General features: G+C 47.3%; 1 protein-coding gene across 5 annotated transcripts in view; it reads right to left on the bottom strand.

Annotated features, from left to right (window-relative positions):
- Positions 1-19,842, bottom strand: part of ZFHX3 (zinc finger homeobox 3) — a 256,592-nt gene that overhangs the window by 38,473 nt on the left and 198,277 nt on the right. For all 5 annotated transcript variants that reach the window (XM_059877477.1, XM_059877479.1, XM_059877478.1 and 2 more), the window contains one exon: positions 5,459-5,566. In XM_059877477.1, coding sequence (XP_059733460.1) covers positions 5,459-5,566 — 108 coding nt within the window. The remainder of the gene's footprint in view (positions 1-5,458; positions 5,567-19,842) is intronic.

The following is a 19,842-nucleotide window of genomic DNA, read 5'->3' as shown; positions in this document are numbered from 1 at the left end:
GCAGGACCAGGCAGTGAGCCCAGGCTTCTGCCTCCTTGTAGCACAGAGCCATTCCTCTCAGCACATACCTCCTTTTGTCTTTATGAACTCAGTTTTTTTTTTTTAAGTATTGTTTCAGCCTCTTTCCTTTCTCTGCCACAGATTACATTTCAAGCACTCAGTTCCCCATACAATGGCATTCCTATTTATACAAAGCTGTAAACAACAGCGAGAAGAGGGGGAGGGCTGGTAATAGATTTCCACCAGGATGTGCCTGACCTGCTTTTTTTCAACTTCAATAATTAGAAAGGCAGTGGGTCTGCAGGAATTATTCATACGCAGCAAGAGCCGTACACTATACATTTATGTTAAACATGTCAAATCCGATTGAAATCATGCCTGCCAGCACCGTATTCCATAAACACACTTTTCCCCAACAGTCATCCAGACCTTGCCAGCCCATTAATACCCCCCTTTAATAGCAATCTTCCATAGATTCAAATCAGGGATGCTCCACTGCACTAATTGCTGTGTGTTAGGTGAGCATCATGGATTGAAAAAAATTAATAAAATAAAATCCCTTCAGGCCATTCCCCTTGAAGAGCAAAGCTCTAACTACAATTCTAACTCCAAATGTTACAAAAATGCAAACATGAACTTCAGTAAGGGATTTCTGAAGTGTTACCATGTTGTCATTTTAAGTTGGATTGTTGCCCTATCTTTTGTTTGTTTGTTTCTTTAAAGCGCTAATACCCCGAGTCATCCTGTCTCAAATTAGCTTAACTAGACCCAGCCTAGTGCTCCAAGCCTGGAAACCATGGCGGCTACAAGGTTTAAATAACCATCCTGCCATGATTCTTTGCCAAGAGTTCAATTTTTTCTCCTAATTATTGGTGATAAAGCATCACATTAATTGTATATCACTTAATTTATAGCAATTAATGATTGATTGGATAATCACTGCATTAATTATTGTTCAGTTGCTGACACTGGGGGCTCTTCAGTCTACAGCATGCACTTTCAAATCCACACTGCTGAGAGAAAAAGCGATCACTTTCACATTTTAAAAGAGAAAACCACAGAGTTGGATGGTGGAAATGGCTGTGCATTAGGCTCTGCTTCAAAGACCCTTCCTGCATGCTCCAGGGACCCAGAGGAGCGCTTCACACTTGCTTTGAGTAGATGTGACTCTCAAGTATCTACCAAGGGCTTGTCGATGTGCCACCACATCCCATCATGGAACCCAGGTTGCAGCTGGTGGGTGTCACTTGTCTGTGTTTTCAAGGGGAGGCATCCAAGCCTCCCAAAGGCCAAAGTCATTCACTAACTGGTGGGCTTCCTGACTCCAAACGTATAGAGGTCTTTCCATTTCACCAAACTGCTCTCAGACTGAGCATCACGCTGTCTTACTACAAGGCACATTCATGGTCGACAGCCCCACTCAAGCTGAACATACAGGTGGCGGTCATGTTACTATTTTCCGCTGCACCACTTTAGAAGAGTGAGTGTTACTCTCTACACTCAGAATGGGGGTGAAAACTGGATCAAATGGTTAGACTGAAAAAGCGTTCTTGGAGAGGAGTATGGCAAACTTAGCACCCTATATTAGAATATATGGAAGAGCCCGTATGCAAACCCAAACCATCTGGCAACTTGCTAGAGCTCCCTGGGACTCCACTTACTTATCTGGAAAATGGTGGAAGGGGGCACAAGGGAGTGGGTCCTTCCAGTATCCATTGTATTTCATAGAGGAGGGGGTGAGAATCAAATGAAATAATGTATAGAAGGCAGTGCTGCCTAATTCTTCCTCACAAGGCAAGAACACACAGAAAACAATGGCAAGTTAGTATCAACAGACGAAGGTGCACCTGCCTCTGGCCTGAGCACGGCCCCCTGCCTCCAGGGGCCAACCCGAGGATGGTGGAGATGGGTACCTGTGAGCCATTCACTGGCTGGGCATGACGCTGGAGACCAGTGCCTGCCTCACAGTTACAGCTTAACATAGCCTGAGGAGTAACTGGTAAGTACAGGGAGAACTGGGACACAGTCTTTCAGGGTTAGTTTTGCTCCTCCTGAGTATCTGTAGGCTGATACGCTAGCTGCTAGCCACAGGCTGTTGAAACTTAAGTTCATTGAAATGAAGTAAAGTGTAAAGCTGAGCTAGCTCCTCTGTGGTACTAGCTACATGTCAAGTACTCAACAGTCATAGGTGGCCAGTGGCTGCGGTATTGTACAGTGCAGAGCAGAGCATCTTTATCGACACAGGAAGTTCCAGGCGGCAGCACTGATCTAGAGTAACACTGTTTGATGACTGGGCATTCCTGTGGAGTGTTACGCTCCCTGAAGGCAAGGCTCATAATCTCAAGGAAACTGGGATCAGTGGGACTCTGCTCAGCGCCCGGCACATGGCAGACACCAAACCACTGACTGTAGGATTGACACTCCCGTGATTCAAGTCACTCTCCTCCTTGTCTTGCTCCACTCAAGGTAAAAGACCTGATTCCTCAAGGAAAGAAGCTCAACAGACATCAAACAGGAAATCAGGAGTCCCATTCCAAAGTAAATAACAAATTTTAGTAAAGATTATCCGTTCCTGCGCAAACCCTTGAATTACATAATCAATAGCTGAGAAAATGCCAATTATCCAGGCCCATTTCAAATATGACTAATCTGCATCCTGAGCAGCCACTAATCTACAGGACAAATTGTGAAATCGCTACTTATTTATTTGCTGGGAGGAAGCACTCCCCATCCCATTTAATCAGAGAGGAACAGCTCAATTTAGGGAGTAAATGGAACAAACAGACATTTTTTATAAAATACTAAGGATCCCAAAGAAAGCTCAGGAGAGGCTGCTGGCACCTGTATTGATTCCAAGATCAAATTGGCCCAAAGCACCTTAATAAAGCCTGTCATTACACACGCAAACAACAGAGACAGTATTATGCTTCAGGTCAAGAGAGAATCGTTTGCAGGAGTCACAGAAGAATTTTCCCTTCTTTCTTTACTTCTGTGCAACTGGCAACATGTGTCTCTGACTTATTCATTCTCTCTCTGTCTTAGAGATAAAGATTAAGTATGGCCTGTTGCTTGAATGACTGAATGAGAAAGTAGAGTCTTATTAAAGACAGTGGCACTTTTCAGTGCTCATTTCAAGTCTTCATACAGTCTCGTGACCGCCCGGCATTGTCCACCCGTGCTGTGAAGACATATTCCTACTGAATTACAAACACTATGTTGTTTGTTGCTGTTCAGTTGCTAGGTCGTGTCCGATTCTTTGCAACCCCACGAACTGTAGCATGCCAGGCTTCCCCGTCCTTCACCATCTCCTGGAGTTTGCGCAAACGCAGGTCCATTGAGTCACTGATGCCATTCAACCTTCTCATCCTCTGTCTCCTCCTGCCACCAATCACTCTGAATGAGATTTAATGGAACTGCCCTCAACAAAGGTTACCCTAACCTGGTCTAAGGATCAGAGAAGCACATACCAAGTGCCTGCCTGGCACACAGTAGGAGCTTTGCAAATGGTTCTGTTGTTCTCTCAGGGTCCTTTGCTCACAGAATGCAGGAAGCACGCACCACCTGCCATTTGCACAAGCCCACTGAATCCTATGTTACTTCCCCCAGCTTCCAAAACAACTGCCTGGCAACAGTTCTACATTCAAATGGGAGGATCCAAGAGAAAATGCCACTAGGTTTCCTCATCTTATTTAACTAAACTACAAATGAAACCAAAAAAAACCCCTCCTGATACTGAGTTACTGTATGCCAGGCACTGTTCCAAGCTTCCCAGATTCAAGTAACCCTCAGAGCAATGCTATGGAAATAGGGGGTTTTCTTAATGCCCATCTCACAGGAGAAAACTGAAGCACAGAACGGTGCCTGGAGCAAGGTCACTGAGCCAGAACACCCCAGGGGCGGGATTAGAAACCAGGCACCCAAATCCTGAAAACAAAGGACGGACCGGCCTGGACGGCAACTTAGACTTCAGACTGTGTCGGCAAAATCCCCCTAACCCAGCTCACTTCCTCCGGGCAGATGTGTGTCGGCCAAGTTTGTGTAGACCTCATCTGAACATTACAGCAGAGTCTGCGATCCTGATCCCTGGGAGGCACACAGGACAACCCTCCCCGCATGCTCAGGGCCTCCGAGTGTGGATGCCCATGCCCTAGTCCCTGGTCCTACCTTCCAGACCATCCTAGGGGGCTCGCCCTGGCCCTCGGCTTTAGCTTGAGCACAGGCCTCTGGACACCACAGAGCCCAGTGCAAAGGGGGAGGGTGTGCAGCATGGAAGGGAAAACCATGGAAACAGGAAACAGGACAGTGACACATCCCTCTCGATACCTAGACGCTGTCACACTCAAATTTCTCTTTTCTAGGCTGAACAGCCCCGATTCCTTCAGCCTCTTCTCAGGCAGTATTGCTCAGCTTTCAGTCATTTTCATTGCTCTCCCCTGGCCTCCCTCCAAGATTCTGTATCTTGTTTAAATAGTAAAGGCCAACACTGAACGTGATTTAAGAACAGTCATGCCTGGAAAAGTAACAAAGGCCCAACCAATACGGACTCCAGAAGGCAAATATTTTCGCAAAAGAAAAAAAATCGAAGTATTACAATATTAATAATGGAAGGCAATAAGAACCAGGTTGACCAAATACAATGATTTCTGTGGCTTGTCACATCACATCCTCTAATTACAGTGGTGTTTCTGGGAGACGTCTCTGGCCTGATAAGTCTTCTCAGAAACCATCTGCTCCTCCTCAAAAAAGAACCAAGATTTTCCTCTAAGTCTCATCAAGTCTCTCCCTCGATACAGACACCCTATCATCCTGAGAAGGCCCCTCCCCACTTCTCTCAACACCACCTTTTCCAGAAACAGCACTTCCTTTCCTAACTTCTTCCATTTCCTCTGCTTTTGCGTAGACGTCCCCCTGCCTCGCTGCTCCATCTGCCTCCCCTTTGGCCAAGGCAGGACACCAGGGATACAAAGAGACTGCCTGGGACCCCAAATGCAGGATGAAGCCCACCCTCCACACTGCTGACTCCTTAGAGACTTGGGGGTGACCCTGATCAAGTTCCATGTGGCAAGTCCCTCCACTGGGTTCATGAGCAGTGGGACAGGGCCCCGGACCTCCCATGGAGGAAGAATCACACCAAGGGCAAAAACAATAGGGAGGAGGCGCGAAGGAAGCGTGACCCCAAAACACAGCAGCCCCCAGGACAGCGCCAGCCACCTGGATGCCTGCTCGATCAATAAGCTGGCTCTGTGGCCATTTCAAGCAACTTTTAAAATTCTTAATATAAAGTAATAGGAGAAGGAAGGTGACCACTGCAACACAGCAAGAATACAATCCTTCTCCCACCCGCAGAGAACCAGCCGAGCCGTTCCGAGCTGACCAAGCCTGCGCCTGCTCCCTGGCCTGTTTGCCGCCCTCCTCCAGGAGAGGAACATGGGGGCTGGAGGGCAGCCACACACGCTACCTGTCCACTTGCTCTGGTCCTTCTCGCCTCCACTCTCCTGGTCTTTAGCGAGCTCCTCGGGATCAGCAGCCGCTTCACTGGGCCCTTCAACATCTTCAATGGCTTCTTCTGCAAGAGAAGAAAACGAAAATGTCAAGGACTAAAAGTAGACAGAAGATGGAGGACTCTTGGCTGCTACTCCAAAGAAGTACCCACCACAAAATGCAGGCAGCCAACGACTGTCCCCCAGCCACACAGTGAGCCCCGAGAGGCCAGCCGCACTAGGGATGCACGGTCTGGGGCGGTGGTGGGAACTTTCCTTCCTGCCCACTGGCAGGAGACTGCAGCTTGGTCTAGACGTGCACACACTCAGTATTCTGAGATGGATTCCAAATACCTCGTTTGAGCTTTTCTTATTGAAAAGCCAATCCTGTTGAGGAAATAACTCCAACTGAGTTCTGAAATCACATGCAAGTCTTTAACACTTGCAGATGCAAGAAGTGCCACAGGCTTGCTTCTTGCCTAGCTCTGACCACACTGAGAGCTGGCATTGAACTAGACCTCGCATAAGGCTTCACGGTGCCTGAGCACCTGCCAGATCGTGGTGTTTTTTTTTTTTTTTTTTAACAGTCATTCATATTCTGAAGAGTCACAGAATATCAGTGATATGATTTCATCAGTGTGAAGAGGTCCAGGAAACAAACATCTATGGGTTCGCCAGGCATCAGTGGTGAGAAGCTAGATCTGTAGAGAAAGGGAAACAATTCCTTATCCAAATCATACACTCCCCGTTTGAAGTCATTCCATTCTCTACCCGCCACTGGCTTAAAACAAACCAAGGAAAGTCTCTCCAGCTCAACACACACTAGTGAAGGAAAAAGAATGGTCGTTTCCAACATGAGGTTAATCACAAAGTAAGATGCCACTCGCTTGCCGCAGTGGGACGAAGAGGGTAAGACACCCTGGATGCTGAGGGAAAGGAAGTGGGACATCGCTCACTTGTTCTCCTGGACCTATGGACCGTTATTTAAAACATTCAATAAGAACAGGCTAAACGAATGAATAAGGCGAGCAAACCAAAGTAGGTTGATGATGAAATCGTTAGACTTTGAAGAGCACAGCTTCCTGGGTGTGGAGACACTGAAGCCCACGTCTGTCACCCAAGGCCATTGCCAGACGAGATCCATGGGACTAAGGCTGTTGGCCCATGGACCTGGGGTTATTCTGACATCACACTGGGTCTCTCTAGCCCCAACTCCACTTTTCAACATTTCAAGGAGTGACACTAACGACCCTCCAGAAAACAGTGTCTGAATTTCATCTCATAAAAGGGAGTAAAAAGAGTTCAAAGTAAACTGACCTCAGAGGATTTATGAAACACTTGAGGAAGAAAGTATCTGTTTAGAGCCAGATTTTCCTAACTCTTCCCAAAAAGACAATGAAAGACCAAGAGCTGGAAGATGGAACTAGAGGTCGGGGAACATTTCTTCATTACCGCCAAGAGGGCATGTAAGAGTCAGTCACGGGGAACACGTATGAGAGGAGATACTGCTTGTTTTCCTCTTCAACTAAGAGGCTTCCGCAAATAATTTCTATGTCGCCTTTCTGTCTCACTGCACAGTCAAGTTAATATCAAGTCTTCCCACGCCCACCCCTAGTTCAAACAAAGAAAAAGCATGCAACCATGGTTTGAAGTCAGTCAGACATACAGCACCATATTAACATGCTACAGCCTTTAGTGGAGGAAAAAAACACAAAGTGTTAGCTGAGCAATAATAAACAAGGTACACAGCATGCTATAGGTGCCATCTTAATTCAGGCCAAATAGTCAATGCATACTTTTGGCTTTTGATTAAACTGTTTAGCACTATAATTATAAAATCCATCTCTGAAAGGTGATACCAGCATTCAGTGGATCAGAATTAAGTTGGGTCTACCCAAAGTAGCTAGGTCTCTTAAAATATACTCATTTGCCCAAATATATCCTGCGATACAAAATCCCTGCAAGTGCCCATACGTTCATCAAATGCGATTATGCAGAGATGGCCCCTCCTCTCTGGGGCACACACACCACCCCAGGTGGAGCAAGTCTGACACCTACACACGGGGGACACCCCGATGTGATGAGCAGTGTCGGGAGGTGCTGCTCTGCAGAGGTGGGAAGGAATTTAGCCACTGAGAGGCCGGCTCCAAGGCCAGCGCCTCTCTCGGTGTACTATGTGGGCTGAGCCATCCAAGCAGAGAGTTAAGAACTCACGGTCACTCTGGCACTGACCCCAGCTCTTTGAACCTTTTCAGAAAAATCCATTCAGAGACAGACTGAAGAATGAGCACGTCATTCGCTCAACAAGCAAGGAACCCACATGGCGCTTTGTGGCTGTCCCAGGCCCTCGGTCTACGAGCCCGCTTGGTCCTCTGCTTTCTTCCCTCCCTGCCCTGCCAAGGATGGGAAAGTGACGGTGACCAAGCTCCAGTGAGAAGGTGAATGATCAAGGTTGGCTCAGGAATTTCTTTTGCATCTCTTTTTCTTCTTAAAGATTTAAAAATCAAGTCCTCTTCTCTTGAAAGGGATTCCCTAGTGGCTCAGACGGTAAAGAGCCTGCCTGCAATGCAGGAGACTCGGGTTCAATCCCTGGGTTGGGAAGATCCCCTGGAGAAGGAAATGGCAACCCATTCCAGTATTCGTGCCTGGAAAATCCCACAGACAGAGGAGCCTGGCAGTCTATGGGGTCGCAAAGAGTCAGACACGACTGAGTGACTTCACTTTCACTTTCCTCTTCTGAGTTTTTAGATTTAATATTATAATTTCTGATATATTAAACACCCCAAATCTGTTGTATACTTTGTGGAATAAGAAATGATTAAGAAACTCTGGGACAAGCCAGCTTCCTTTATGGGCAGATCAGTGTCCTCACCCCCAGCTAGAAAACCAGGTCCCATTCAGCCTGGTAGGCGCTTCCCTGTAGTTCTGCATGTGACCTACAGGTGTCGCCCTCTGCAAGGCGAGCCCTGGAAGGGCAGCTAGCTGCAGGAGGCAGACACTGTCTGGGCCGCCTAACCTGAGCATGTGGAAATAATATATGTCTTCAAGTGAACTGTCTGGTCCTGGGGAAATAAAATAGGACATTCATAAGCAGTTACACCATCTGTCTTTATACCATCATCATCAACAGCAAGAGGAAAAATAGCTCTTTAAAATGGATGAAAGCCCAGGCTGACAGTAACCAGAAAACTGTGAGCTCTGAATACCAATAAAGGTAGAGATATGATTAAAAAACAGAGATGTAAACTATGAATTCGTCTGGATAGCTCGGCCCCACAGTGCTGTGCAGACAGGGCTGTTTTGTTGGTCCCAAAAGTCCCCACCATTGTCACTAAGACCGGGCCTTGGGCACCCACGGGCAGGGCCTGGGGCTCTGTGCACTGGGAGCGCGTGGGGCCAGGGGCAGGATGGCGTCCAGCTCTGAATCCCTGGGGCTGGCCGGGTAGCCCACGCTCCCTTCAGGAATGTGTATTTGATACCCACATGCTCACAGAGCACAGAGCAGAGGGGACGTGTTCAGGGAACGCATTTCTCCCCCACAGTTAAGTCAGTGGCAACTGGCCGGGGTCATTACAGAAGTTGTTTTTCCCCCCTATAATGTCAGCTACTGACAGATGGCGGGAAGTGAAGACCTGATGGACGACGATCCGGTTTTATCTGGGAAATCCTGTCTTTCTCTCAGAAGACAAAGTTACTTTTCTTCCCCAAGAAACACAACAGCCACTGTGCCATTTTTAAGGCCAAAAAAAAAAAAAAAGACAAATCAAAACCATCTTCTCCCCAAAGAGTTGAACGCTATTTCAGAATCTAACCAGAACACACCAGGAATGCTTTCTCAGGGGCACAGCCAGCGCCTGGGTGAGGAGGTCATCTCTGCACCCCATGCCTGGCCTGTTCCAGCCAGAGCAGCAGGCCCCGCACGTCTCAGACAGATGAGATGGTCTATTGCTCACAAGACTCCAGAGGTCGTGCCTCCAAACCCCTTGCGGACGCCCACCCTCATGGATACAGTCCACAGCAGCCCTCAAACCAGAGCACCCCTCCTGTTTGGGTGTATTTTCATGTTAAAGGGTTCAGGGAAACAGAAGCAAATCTCCAATAATGGCGAGGTCCTCTGGTGTCCCTTCCATCTTCAGTTTCCACATAAAACACTGGCTGAAGGCCTTTCAAAAACCTATTTCCATCACTACCTCTTTGTACAACTGCTTCTCCCAGACAGCACTCACTCATGTCTGCTGGTTAAGGGCTGAGCCCTCAGGTATGAGAGTTTCAGCAAATGTTGTTGTTTGCTCACTCAGTCGTGTCCGACTCTTTGCGACCCCATGGACTGCAGCCTGCCAGGCTCCTCTGTCCATGGGATTTTTCAGGCAAGAACACTGAAGTGAGTTGCCATTTCCTTCTCCAAGGGATCTTTCCAACACAGGGATTGAACCCTGGTCGCCTGCATTACAGGTAGATTCTTTACCACTGAGCCACCAGGGAAGCCCCATTTCAGCAGATAATACATTCTAAAAGGGAAGGGTTCCCAGGGCAGCATAGATTTGGGAGGTGGGGGGAGGTGATGATACCACAGCCCCAGAAAATGTCCCTTCAATTAAGGTGGCTTTCTTGCCACAAATGCACACTGTTCTCTCAACACACCTTACACTCATCACGTTGGTAAACATGACTGTACGATTTCCCAATTTATGGTAACATCTGCTTCTGAAGGAGGGGCGTGTGCCAACTAGCAACCCCATGTGGATTCGCAACGATTTTATGAACCACTTGGAAACTGGTTTGTGGAAGGAGCATGAGGCTGAAGCAAAAACAGAGGCGGCACATCAGCACGAAGTCAGCACCTGCCACCACGCGCTGAGTGTGTCACCAAGATACGCCCTTTGCTGAAAAAGGACACTGTTCACCAAATAACTAGGGCCAAGGGGAGTACTTTACAAATCACAGGCTTGAAGGAAGGGGAGTCCATCAACACCTGAGACTAGTCCTAACTGTTCCTGATTCTTTAACAGGATAACGTGGGCTCAGTCAAAGTGAAAGTCACTCAGTCGTGTCTGACTCTTTGCAACCCTGTGGACGATACAGTCCATGGAATTCTCCAGGCCAGAATACTCGAGTGGGTAGTCTTCCCCTTCTCCAGGGGATCTTCCCAACCCAGGGATCTAACCCAGGCAGGTGGATTCTTTACCAGCTGAGCCACAAGGGAAGTCCAAGAATACTGGAGTGGGTAGCCTATCCCTTCTCCAGTGGATCTTCACAACCCAGGAATCAAACCGGGGTCTCCTGCATTGCAGATGGATTCTTTACCAACTGAGCTATCAGGGAAGACTAAGTCAAACCTTCCTCCAAACCTGACAAAGCCCTGCCATGGGGCCTTGATGATAGGAATTTGGAAATTCTCCTAAGAACCAGGGTGCTGTTCCCAGAACTCAGGCGATCACATTACTTAAAGAATACACTGATACACTGAAGAATGAAATCATTCTTCCCTTTTTCTTTGGGGGGAGCTACGTTTGAGGGTGGGGGTGAACTAAAGTGCGTTTGCCTGTCGGCAGGCTCAAGAGCTGAGAAACATTAGCTGTCATGAACCACAATCAAATCAGGTTTGAAATATTTAGCAGTGGCTTGGAAAACGCGGCAGTGCAGCTCTGACAGGCGAGATGCGCAGACACCCACTTTCCATTATAATGGAAATATCAGGCCTGTTCTGAATATGTATAACCCAGAAAAATGTATTGATTTTTCATTCGGCATTAAAAAAAATGAAGTAGCCTGCAGCTGTCAAAAGCCTTTTGTTAAAAGCTCGTCTTTCCTGGAATGAGGGTTACCAGAAACAAGTTTTAATTGTATATTGGACCTCTTCTTTGAAAAACAAAATAACCAATCTGCTTACTTTGAAGATAGGGTTCAAGCTTTTCCTTTCCCCATTTTCAACCTAATTAACCAAGCACAAGCGCCGACGCGGACGGGTAAGGCCCGGCACGCTCTGACCAGCAGCATGGACGCGGAGGGTGGCAGCCACTTGTGCTGGAGCCTCCATGGTGGGTGGCTAGGGGATTCCATCACCGTGTCTTGCCCCCTTGTACCTGTAACGACAGACTCACCCCACAGGACACCTTGGCCGACCCCTGTCCTCTTGTAGGGCCAAATGGAACAACTGGAGAATGAGGGCGAAACAGTCCAGCTTGCCCAACCCTCTCGGCCCCTTGTGCTTCCACAGGAAACCTCTAACGGCTGGACATATTCTACAAAAGTATGCATGCTTTATTTTGCAGACAAGAGGTCAAATCAAATCCTACAATATGAAAGATGATGGCTAAGGTCTAGACCACTTATTTTGAATAATATCCAGTGCATTAAAATTCTGCTGCAAGAATAACCTGTAACAGGATGTGACCTGCAATGCTGACGGATGGATGCTTCTGCTGCCCCCAGCTCGTCACCCTCTCTAGGCCGCAGAGGGAGAGGTGGCCGCACTCACTGGGGCAGGTGGCTAACTGAGCCAGTCTCCCTCTTGACACTTTGGCAAGTGCGATCCCACTGAACAGTGACCTCAGGTCCTACAGTAGGTGACACTCCATGTGCCCTGGGCTACACCTCAAACGCACAGTGACTCCCAGACTCAGGATGCAATATTCTACTCCACAACGTCCCCAAACGCGCTTTTTCAAATGTTGATGCTGTGGTTTTACTCCATGGGGTCTTTCTAGCCCTGATGACATGGTTGGAAACTGCCTGAGAGGTAGTTCAAGCAATTAGGTCTTCTGAGTGACAATACCACACCCCAGGAAATTTCCCTTAAATCGGGTTGTTTTCTGCCTACCATAATGCAAACTCTTCTTCTAACACCCCAGTCCTTAGACCTAGCATTGTGGTAGAGGTGACCACACGTTCTCACTCTGCCCACTAAAGACGGAACTTCCACACCTCCCTGGAGGTCCTCTGTGGGTAATCCGTCTGAATATTATTGTTAATTGTTGGCAAACTTTGGCCATTCTGTTTCCTACATCTTAACAGGGTAGAGATTACTTGAGGAAGAAGTCCAATTGCAAGACGAAGGGTCCACGGTCTAAATCAAAGCTGGTGAATGAAACATTCTGAGCGACTGTGACAGTCCAGGTGGGAATCCTTACAGGGGTGAAGGATGAGAGTAGGAAGGAAGAGCAGGCGGGGGCCCCAAGGCTGGCATGCTGCTTTATGCATCCAGGACCTGGAATGTTTTCCCACCTCCTCAGGGTGTGTTGCCATTTCTTTTCCAGAGACAGGAGAATCCAGGACACTAACAGAGACTAAGGTGTTTGGTGAAAAGTACGTTCTCGGAGCAGATGCCAAGCACTCAGACTTCCTGCACCCCAGCCTGCCCAAGTCTGGAGCACACAGCACGGGACAGGTGTGGGGGTGTTGTCTCCCCCTCGAGGTCACCCTTGTCCTTAGCGTTTCCCATTCTCCCCCCCATCTAAGCTCTCTGCCGGCCAGGCCATCTTGCTGAAGACCCTTTTCCACCCGCTGGAGTGAAGGGTCGCCAGTCAGCCACAGGTATCTTCCCACCCCAAGGAGCTTTAAAAAAAAAAAAGTGACCAAAGTGCTAACTAGCTGTTTTAAATGCAACTGCCCTCTGGAAGATGATGTTTATAAAAACAAGTTCCGGTCCTCTGAGAGATAAGAGGATGTGAGGAGGAGAGGAACAGAGGACATGGAGAAGATCAGACCCACTCCCGCCCTCCACTGACATATTCTTTTCCTTTCAGTGATCATTTTTCCACAAGAATTTTTTTCATTGCTGGGTTCATTCACCAAGTATACTGGGGGCTGCTGGGCCCAGAGTCTCTGGACCGAGCCTGCGAGGCGGTGGAGGCCCAGCAACCTCAACACGGGCCCGGGAGAGGCTCTGCAGGAAAATCCACTGAACTCAGGCACACTAGTGGCGAGGAAGCAAGCGGCCCCCTCAGTCAGGCCCCTCTCTCCCGCCCCTGCCCCACCACCCTTGGCTTTGGCACCAGGCTGCAAGAGTCAACACTGAAGGCAATGCCGGGTATTATTAAAATGACTAATTGGAGAATAGAGACCATTTATGCTTTTGTATATTTGAAGATCTTGCCACTGTTTATAGAAACAAGAAAAATGGGGCTTGGGCAGCCTGAGGGAGCCTGGGAAGCTGCAGCCTGCGTGCACAGCCCCTGCCGGAGAAGGTGAGGCCCCGAAGACTCGCCTGGGGGAGCCCTGCGCCCACGTGTTTCACCTCCAACGTGAGTGTGGACAAGAAGGGGCCATAGCCCCTGCTGGAGAGGGTGAGGCCCCGAAGGCTCGCCTGGGGGAGCCCCGCGCTAGCGTGCTTCATGTCCATCGTGAGCGTGTATACGAGGCGGCATCTCCTGGGCCATTTGGAGCACACCGCCCGCCCTGGGCTGCGCACACAGCACTGTCACCCGCCAGGGTCCTACCAGCTTCCCACTTCAGGGCCAGGCCATTCGGTCATTTGAACAGTTTGTCAAAACCTCGCTGGAATTAAGGGGGTGGGTGGGGGTCACGAGAGGAGAAAAAGGGAGGAAACGCCTAGAGCCGGGATTGCAACCGGCTCCATTTATCTGTGTTCTCAGCCAAAGCACCTGGGCTGCCCCCTGCGGAAACGCAGAAAGGATGAAAGCCGCGTGCGGTGACAAAGCACGCCGGAACGAACGTGTCACTGACTCGCCTGGTGGCTGTTCCCAGGAAGGTTTTTTTTTTTTTTTCTTTTTAAATACTGAAAGATGTGCATTCCGGGTTTTAAAATACCAAACCCAGCCCTGACTTGGTTGGGGAACCTGAGCTAAACCAGAAACCCAGCTCCATGCCGGAACTCTGAGGAACACCGGGTTCAGGGGGATTAATCCCCTTGGGTTTCTACGGAGCCCTGGCTGCTGCTGCGACTTCCACACACGAAATGTAAAAAAGGCAAACTCCCCAAGCATGTTTGTAGTGGAGCGTGATGTGATTGTGTTGTCATTTATGGGAAATAATCGCAAGCCCATCTCTCCCCTTCCCTCCCCCCCACCATTTTCCAGTCCAAATAACCATGAAAAATTACACTTCAATGTCAGGGCGACGACAAAGGAGGCGCGCTCTCTGGGAGCTCAGCGCATTTGCAGGGGTTTTTCCTTTCGATGGACAAAAACTACCTTCAATTGTACTTCGTTTAAAACGTGATCTAACAAATGCATTTTGACAAGCCTTTTTCTCTTTCTCTCCCTTCTTTCAAACAGTATTTTGCACAGTTTAACCTCGCACCAAACTGGAATGTTCTGGAAAGAAGGGGGCAAAGAAAATAGAAAGGTCCTTGAAACCAAGAAGGGTGGTTTTCCCCTCCTTCCATTAAAAACAAAGTCATGGAGAAGAATAATGATTCTAACTCAGTGGACTACTACTGAGAAAGAGGGTGGAGAGTAAACGGCCTGTCTTACGGGCAGAATCTTTGATAGGCAAAGGTGAGAAAAGCCAGGGTGAGCAGGAGGGGAGGGTCTTGATGGAGGAAAAAAGCACCCCCTCCCCAAGCTCATTCTTCGGAATAAACCATTTTGTGGATTTGAAAGCATCCTCTGAGGGTGTGGATGTAAGTCAGAAGTGGGGGTGGGGTGGGGGGGTCATGACCACGAGGCTGAGGAAGGGAAGCTCTCAGGTGGGGTACTGCTTCCCCCTCCCCCATGGAAAGGGACGTTTTTCAACCCAACTGATCTGCCTGAAAGCTTTTTAGCATTCCAGGTGTGAGGCCTGAGCAGTCCCTTCGAGCATCTGTCTTTCAATAACACCCTGTTTGAAATAAACACTGCCAGGCTCCCATGGTTGGAGGGTGAAGACAAGATAGATAAACACACATGAATGATAGAAAGCATGTAAATAAAAAAAGAAAAAATTAACAGTTTCCATTAAAGAAGGCTGGTATCACCTGAGTCAAAACTGACTAGGCTTGTCAGAGAGAGATCTTATGTTTAATGTAAAAAAAATATGTATATACATATATATGATGTGCTTCCTAATTTATTTATTTTTACATGAAAAGAATGTTGGAATTACATAGATTAAAAAAAAATCAAGGCAGGCCTATAAATGTACTTAAGTATCCATATACAAATGAAGGTGTATGGGAAATGAACAGGATATACCAGAGTGATATTAGATGATGGTGATTAGAACCTAATGGGTGTAAGTGAACCTTGTGGGAGGGCTCTCATGACGGGAATGCCCTCGCTGACGGACGCAATCTATACGGGAATGAAGGAAGCGGGTGGGGGGTGACCATGCAGACCTGAGGCGTTACAGCTCGGGGAAGACAGAACTGGACAACGCTGAAGGCAAAGAGGGAATACTGGGGGCCTGGACATGCGAAAAAGCAAACCAAAAGCAACACAGGTGAACATTTTGTTTCTGGCCACCAAAACAAATAGCAGTCGACTGCAAAAGATGAAACCATGACGCCAGGGGCTGGAGTCACATGACACACAAATGAAGGACTTGCGTTTCCAGCCCCTTTGTGGCTTCACTCTGATGTCCATGCCGTCCAAAGGGGCTCCAGCCTATTAAGGAAAGACCTGTGCCCTGTGAAGCACAGGGTGCACACAGAAACATTAGTCTCTGCTTGTCTGTGGAGGGCGGTGTGAGGGGCTGATTGTCAATGAGCTTCATTTTGCATGATCATAAGCCACTTATATGCACAGCTGGGAAAACCAGCTGATTCATAAAAACAAAGCACAAACAAAGGCTTACACTTTCCAAACCAAATCTGGGAAACAGACATCGGGCCAACTTCAGACAATGCTGTGTCCAGAAAAGCACTGACTCGCCCTGCCCTCTTTTGGCCAGACCCAAGCTGTGCAAAGGTCGCTGCATGTGTAATGGCCTGGCATGTCCCAGAATGCAGCCTTAAACACGCACATGAAGCCGGCGGTGGCTCACGACAGCTTCACCCCTCCTTTCACGCTGGGGATCCCCGGGTGCCTACCACAGGCTCACAGCCTGGTGCAAGCGGTGAAGAGCCTGCCTCTGCTGTGAGCACTTACAGTCACACTCGAGATATTGAGGGGTGCGCCTCCATGTGGAGAGTCCAAAACTGGGCCGGCCCCCCAAAACCATCAAGCCCCCAAACATGCTTCAGTCTGAGACAACTGGGTGACAGAAGCAACGTGTTTGAGTTGACATCTCCTAGGAAACTGCAAACAAAGTGAAGCGGGAAGTCGAGGTGAAGGGAAAACCCAGAGATTTATGTTCAAGAGCTTTCCTGCATTAACGGGAGAAAAAGCAGATGGAACTGCTAAATTGTGGTCATTTTTTTTTTTTTTAAAGCTTGCTATTTTATTGTGCCAGCATAACGTTTATGACGAAACTTGACAAAGGCATTACGGGGAAAAATTGCAGACAAATCTAACTCATGAACATATAAGCAAAATTCGTAAACACTGTATTGGCCAGCCACACTAGGAGTAATCATCATCATGCATTTTTGACGTGCACCTTGTACAGTTCTTTTGTGTCCAAAGGGAAAAAGAAAATCCTTGGATCTTCTTCCTCCTTTTGAGAAACTTCCAAAGGTATGCCAATGTCTGAATACAAAGACTCCATATTTTAAAAATCTGGATCCTATACAATGAAATGGTCCTTTTCTAGGGTTTGACAACACCCCCCACCACACACACACACACACACACATACCTGCCTTCTCACAGTGATTTTAGCTACAGCAACCCATCCAGGAATCTGCCAGAGATACTAATTGTATTTTAGTCTCAGGCTTAGGACCCTGTGAGCATCTATTCAGCTTTACTTCCCGTTGGATGTTTCTTAGAGCTAAGAACAGGCTGGTATCCTTTAAAAAGCAAGGCACCCACTACACACCCCCAAGTTTATACGGCAATATATCTCAAGGCACAAAGACACACAGTTATGGTCATTAAGGCAAACAAAGAATTCAAATTCTAGACTCACACCATTCTCTTTAATGGTGGGAACATTTGTAAACAACTAAAACACGAATTCAGAGAGAATCAAAATGCTGCCATGACATGAGAATGTCAACAAGGATCTGGGCAGAAAGCACGATTCTGTGACAAATGGTTTCTGGGACAGTTGGGATAAAGTCTGCAGCCCACAATCACATTTTAAAGAAACAATTCTGGAGGTTTAAGTTCTTCTGTGTATACACTGCAACTGGAGAAAGTACCAGAAGGGGAAATGCTTAAGTTAGAATCCTACCCAAACCTTCAGAAGTGGATAATTTTTTTAACTGAATTATGGATCCTATGCAGAGCCAATAAGGAAAGGAACCCTCACCAAGAAAAAAAATTTTTGCTTCATTCTGTAAGTATAAAGTAGTAAAAACCAGTCAAAAGTGTGAATGAAAAGTAGTCAAAAAGCAGTGCAATATTAAAGATTAGATGGTCCCATGATTAGGAAGAAAAATCAAATGACTCCTCAGTTAGGGAGCAAAATCTTTAAACACAGAAAGGAGGAAGAGTGAAGAGGAGGACTTAGTAACCAATGAGAAACGTAAAAAATAAATAACCTAGGTAACCAATGTTCACTGCAGCACTACGATAGCTAGGACATAGAAGCAACCTAGATGTCCATCAGCAGATAAACAGATAAAGAAACTGTGGTACGTATATACACAATGGAATATTACTCAGCCATTAAAAGGAACACATTTTGTGTCAGTTCTAATGAGGTGGATGAACCTAGAGCCTATTGTACAGAGTGTAGTAATGACAGAAAAACAAATACCATATTAACACACATATATATGGAATCTATAAGGTTCGTACTGATAAACCTATTTGCAGGGTAGGAATGGAGATGCAGACATAGAGAACAGACTTTTGGACACGGGGTCAGGTGAACGGAGAGAGTACTATGGAAACAAATACATGTATACCGTGTGTAAAACAGCCGGCCAGTGGGAATTTGCTGTATGATTCAGGGAGCGCAGACTGGTGCTCTGTGACAACCAGAGGGGTGGGATGAGAAGGGAGGCGGGAGGGAGGTTCAAGAAGGAAGGGACATATGTACACCTGTGGTGATTCATGTTGACGTATGGCAGAAATCATCACAATATTATAAAGCAATTATCCTCCAACTAAAAATGAATGAATTTTAAAAATAACCTAGGTGAGAGCATATCTTAAATACATATTACAGCAGGAAAAAAAATAAATTTCTGAAAAGAGTCTATGAACTGACTCAACTACTAAAAACCTTTGGTGACAAGTTGGAAAGCACAGGAGCTGTTCTAGGAGAAGGGAAATGACTGAAAACTGGGCCTTAAAGAGAAATAAGTGGAAGAATGGAGACAAAAGCAAGAAAGACAAATGGGTTAATGGACTAAAAAATCAAGGCGTGTAAAATTTATTTCGATACCATTAAGGTGGTTAAATAAAAAAATCTGTGTTTTAGAAATTCTAAAAGGATATAAATGTACATGTGTAAAATATAAGATAGGTGGGGAGTCCAAACAAGAGAAGGCATAAAAGCACGAACACGGTAAAAGCAGGTTCAGGAAAGAGAAATAATGGCGTTTGCAGCAACGCAGTCACCAGAAGGACCTGCCTTTGCTTGGAGGGATCTGGAGGAGCTGCAGCACCTCAGTTCTACAAACTAGGAGACCAGGACCTGGAGAAGGGAAGGGCTCCAAGACCACTCAGTGAGGCAGACCAAACGAGGGTCTCCAAGTGAGGCCTAGGGGCACCAGCCACAGGCGACAAGCGGTCGTGATGACACTTGCGCAGCCAAACATGAGGAGGAGTGGGCAGCGGGCTCCTTGAGAACCTTCCTCAGTTAAAGCTGTGATGTTGCGGAAGATGGATTCTAATAGTGGTACCACAGTGGTTCAAGCGACTTCCAGTTGTCCTTTAAATGATGAGACAAAAGACACAGCATGGATAAAATGGTCTCACCCTAACCAAAAGGAACCACAAACCAGCCCCTAAGAACACAAGTATCCATGTTTCTAAGCAGATAGTGCCCTGTTAACTTCTTGTCAGTGGCAACATGGTACCTAAAGAAAAACATCACGTTAAAGACCAGACGAGCCTGCCTCTGTCTCCTCCCGTTCATTCATCTTCCCTCTCCTTCTCTATCTGTCCCCCCACGATGCTCTTTCTGGAAAAGGGGGATCCCAGAAGCACTGTCCCAAAATGGCTTAGGGTGGGCGCCCAGCTAAGAGTCTCTGGCTCCAGGGGGAGGGCCAAGGGGCCACCGCGGCCCCAGATCCTTGCCAGAGAGAACTAGCAAAAGCCAAGTAATTGCTTTTTCCCCTTCCACTAATAAGCTTTTCAGCAGAGGAAGAATTCAGCTTCCTGTAGTCAACAAACCCTTTTTCCCTGCCTCTCCTCACTCCAAATAA

The sequence above is a fragment of the Bos taurus genome, chromosome 18 (assembly GCF_002263795.3).
Source record: "Bos taurus isolate L1 Dominette 01449 registration number 42190680 breed Hereford chromosome 18, ARS-UCD2.0, whole genome shotgun sequence".
Taxonomy (NCBI): Eukaryota; Metazoa; Chordata; class Mammalia; order Artiodactyla; family Bovidae; genus Bos; species Bos taurus.
This window is presented reverse-complemented; position numbering and strand designations above follow the sequence as displayed.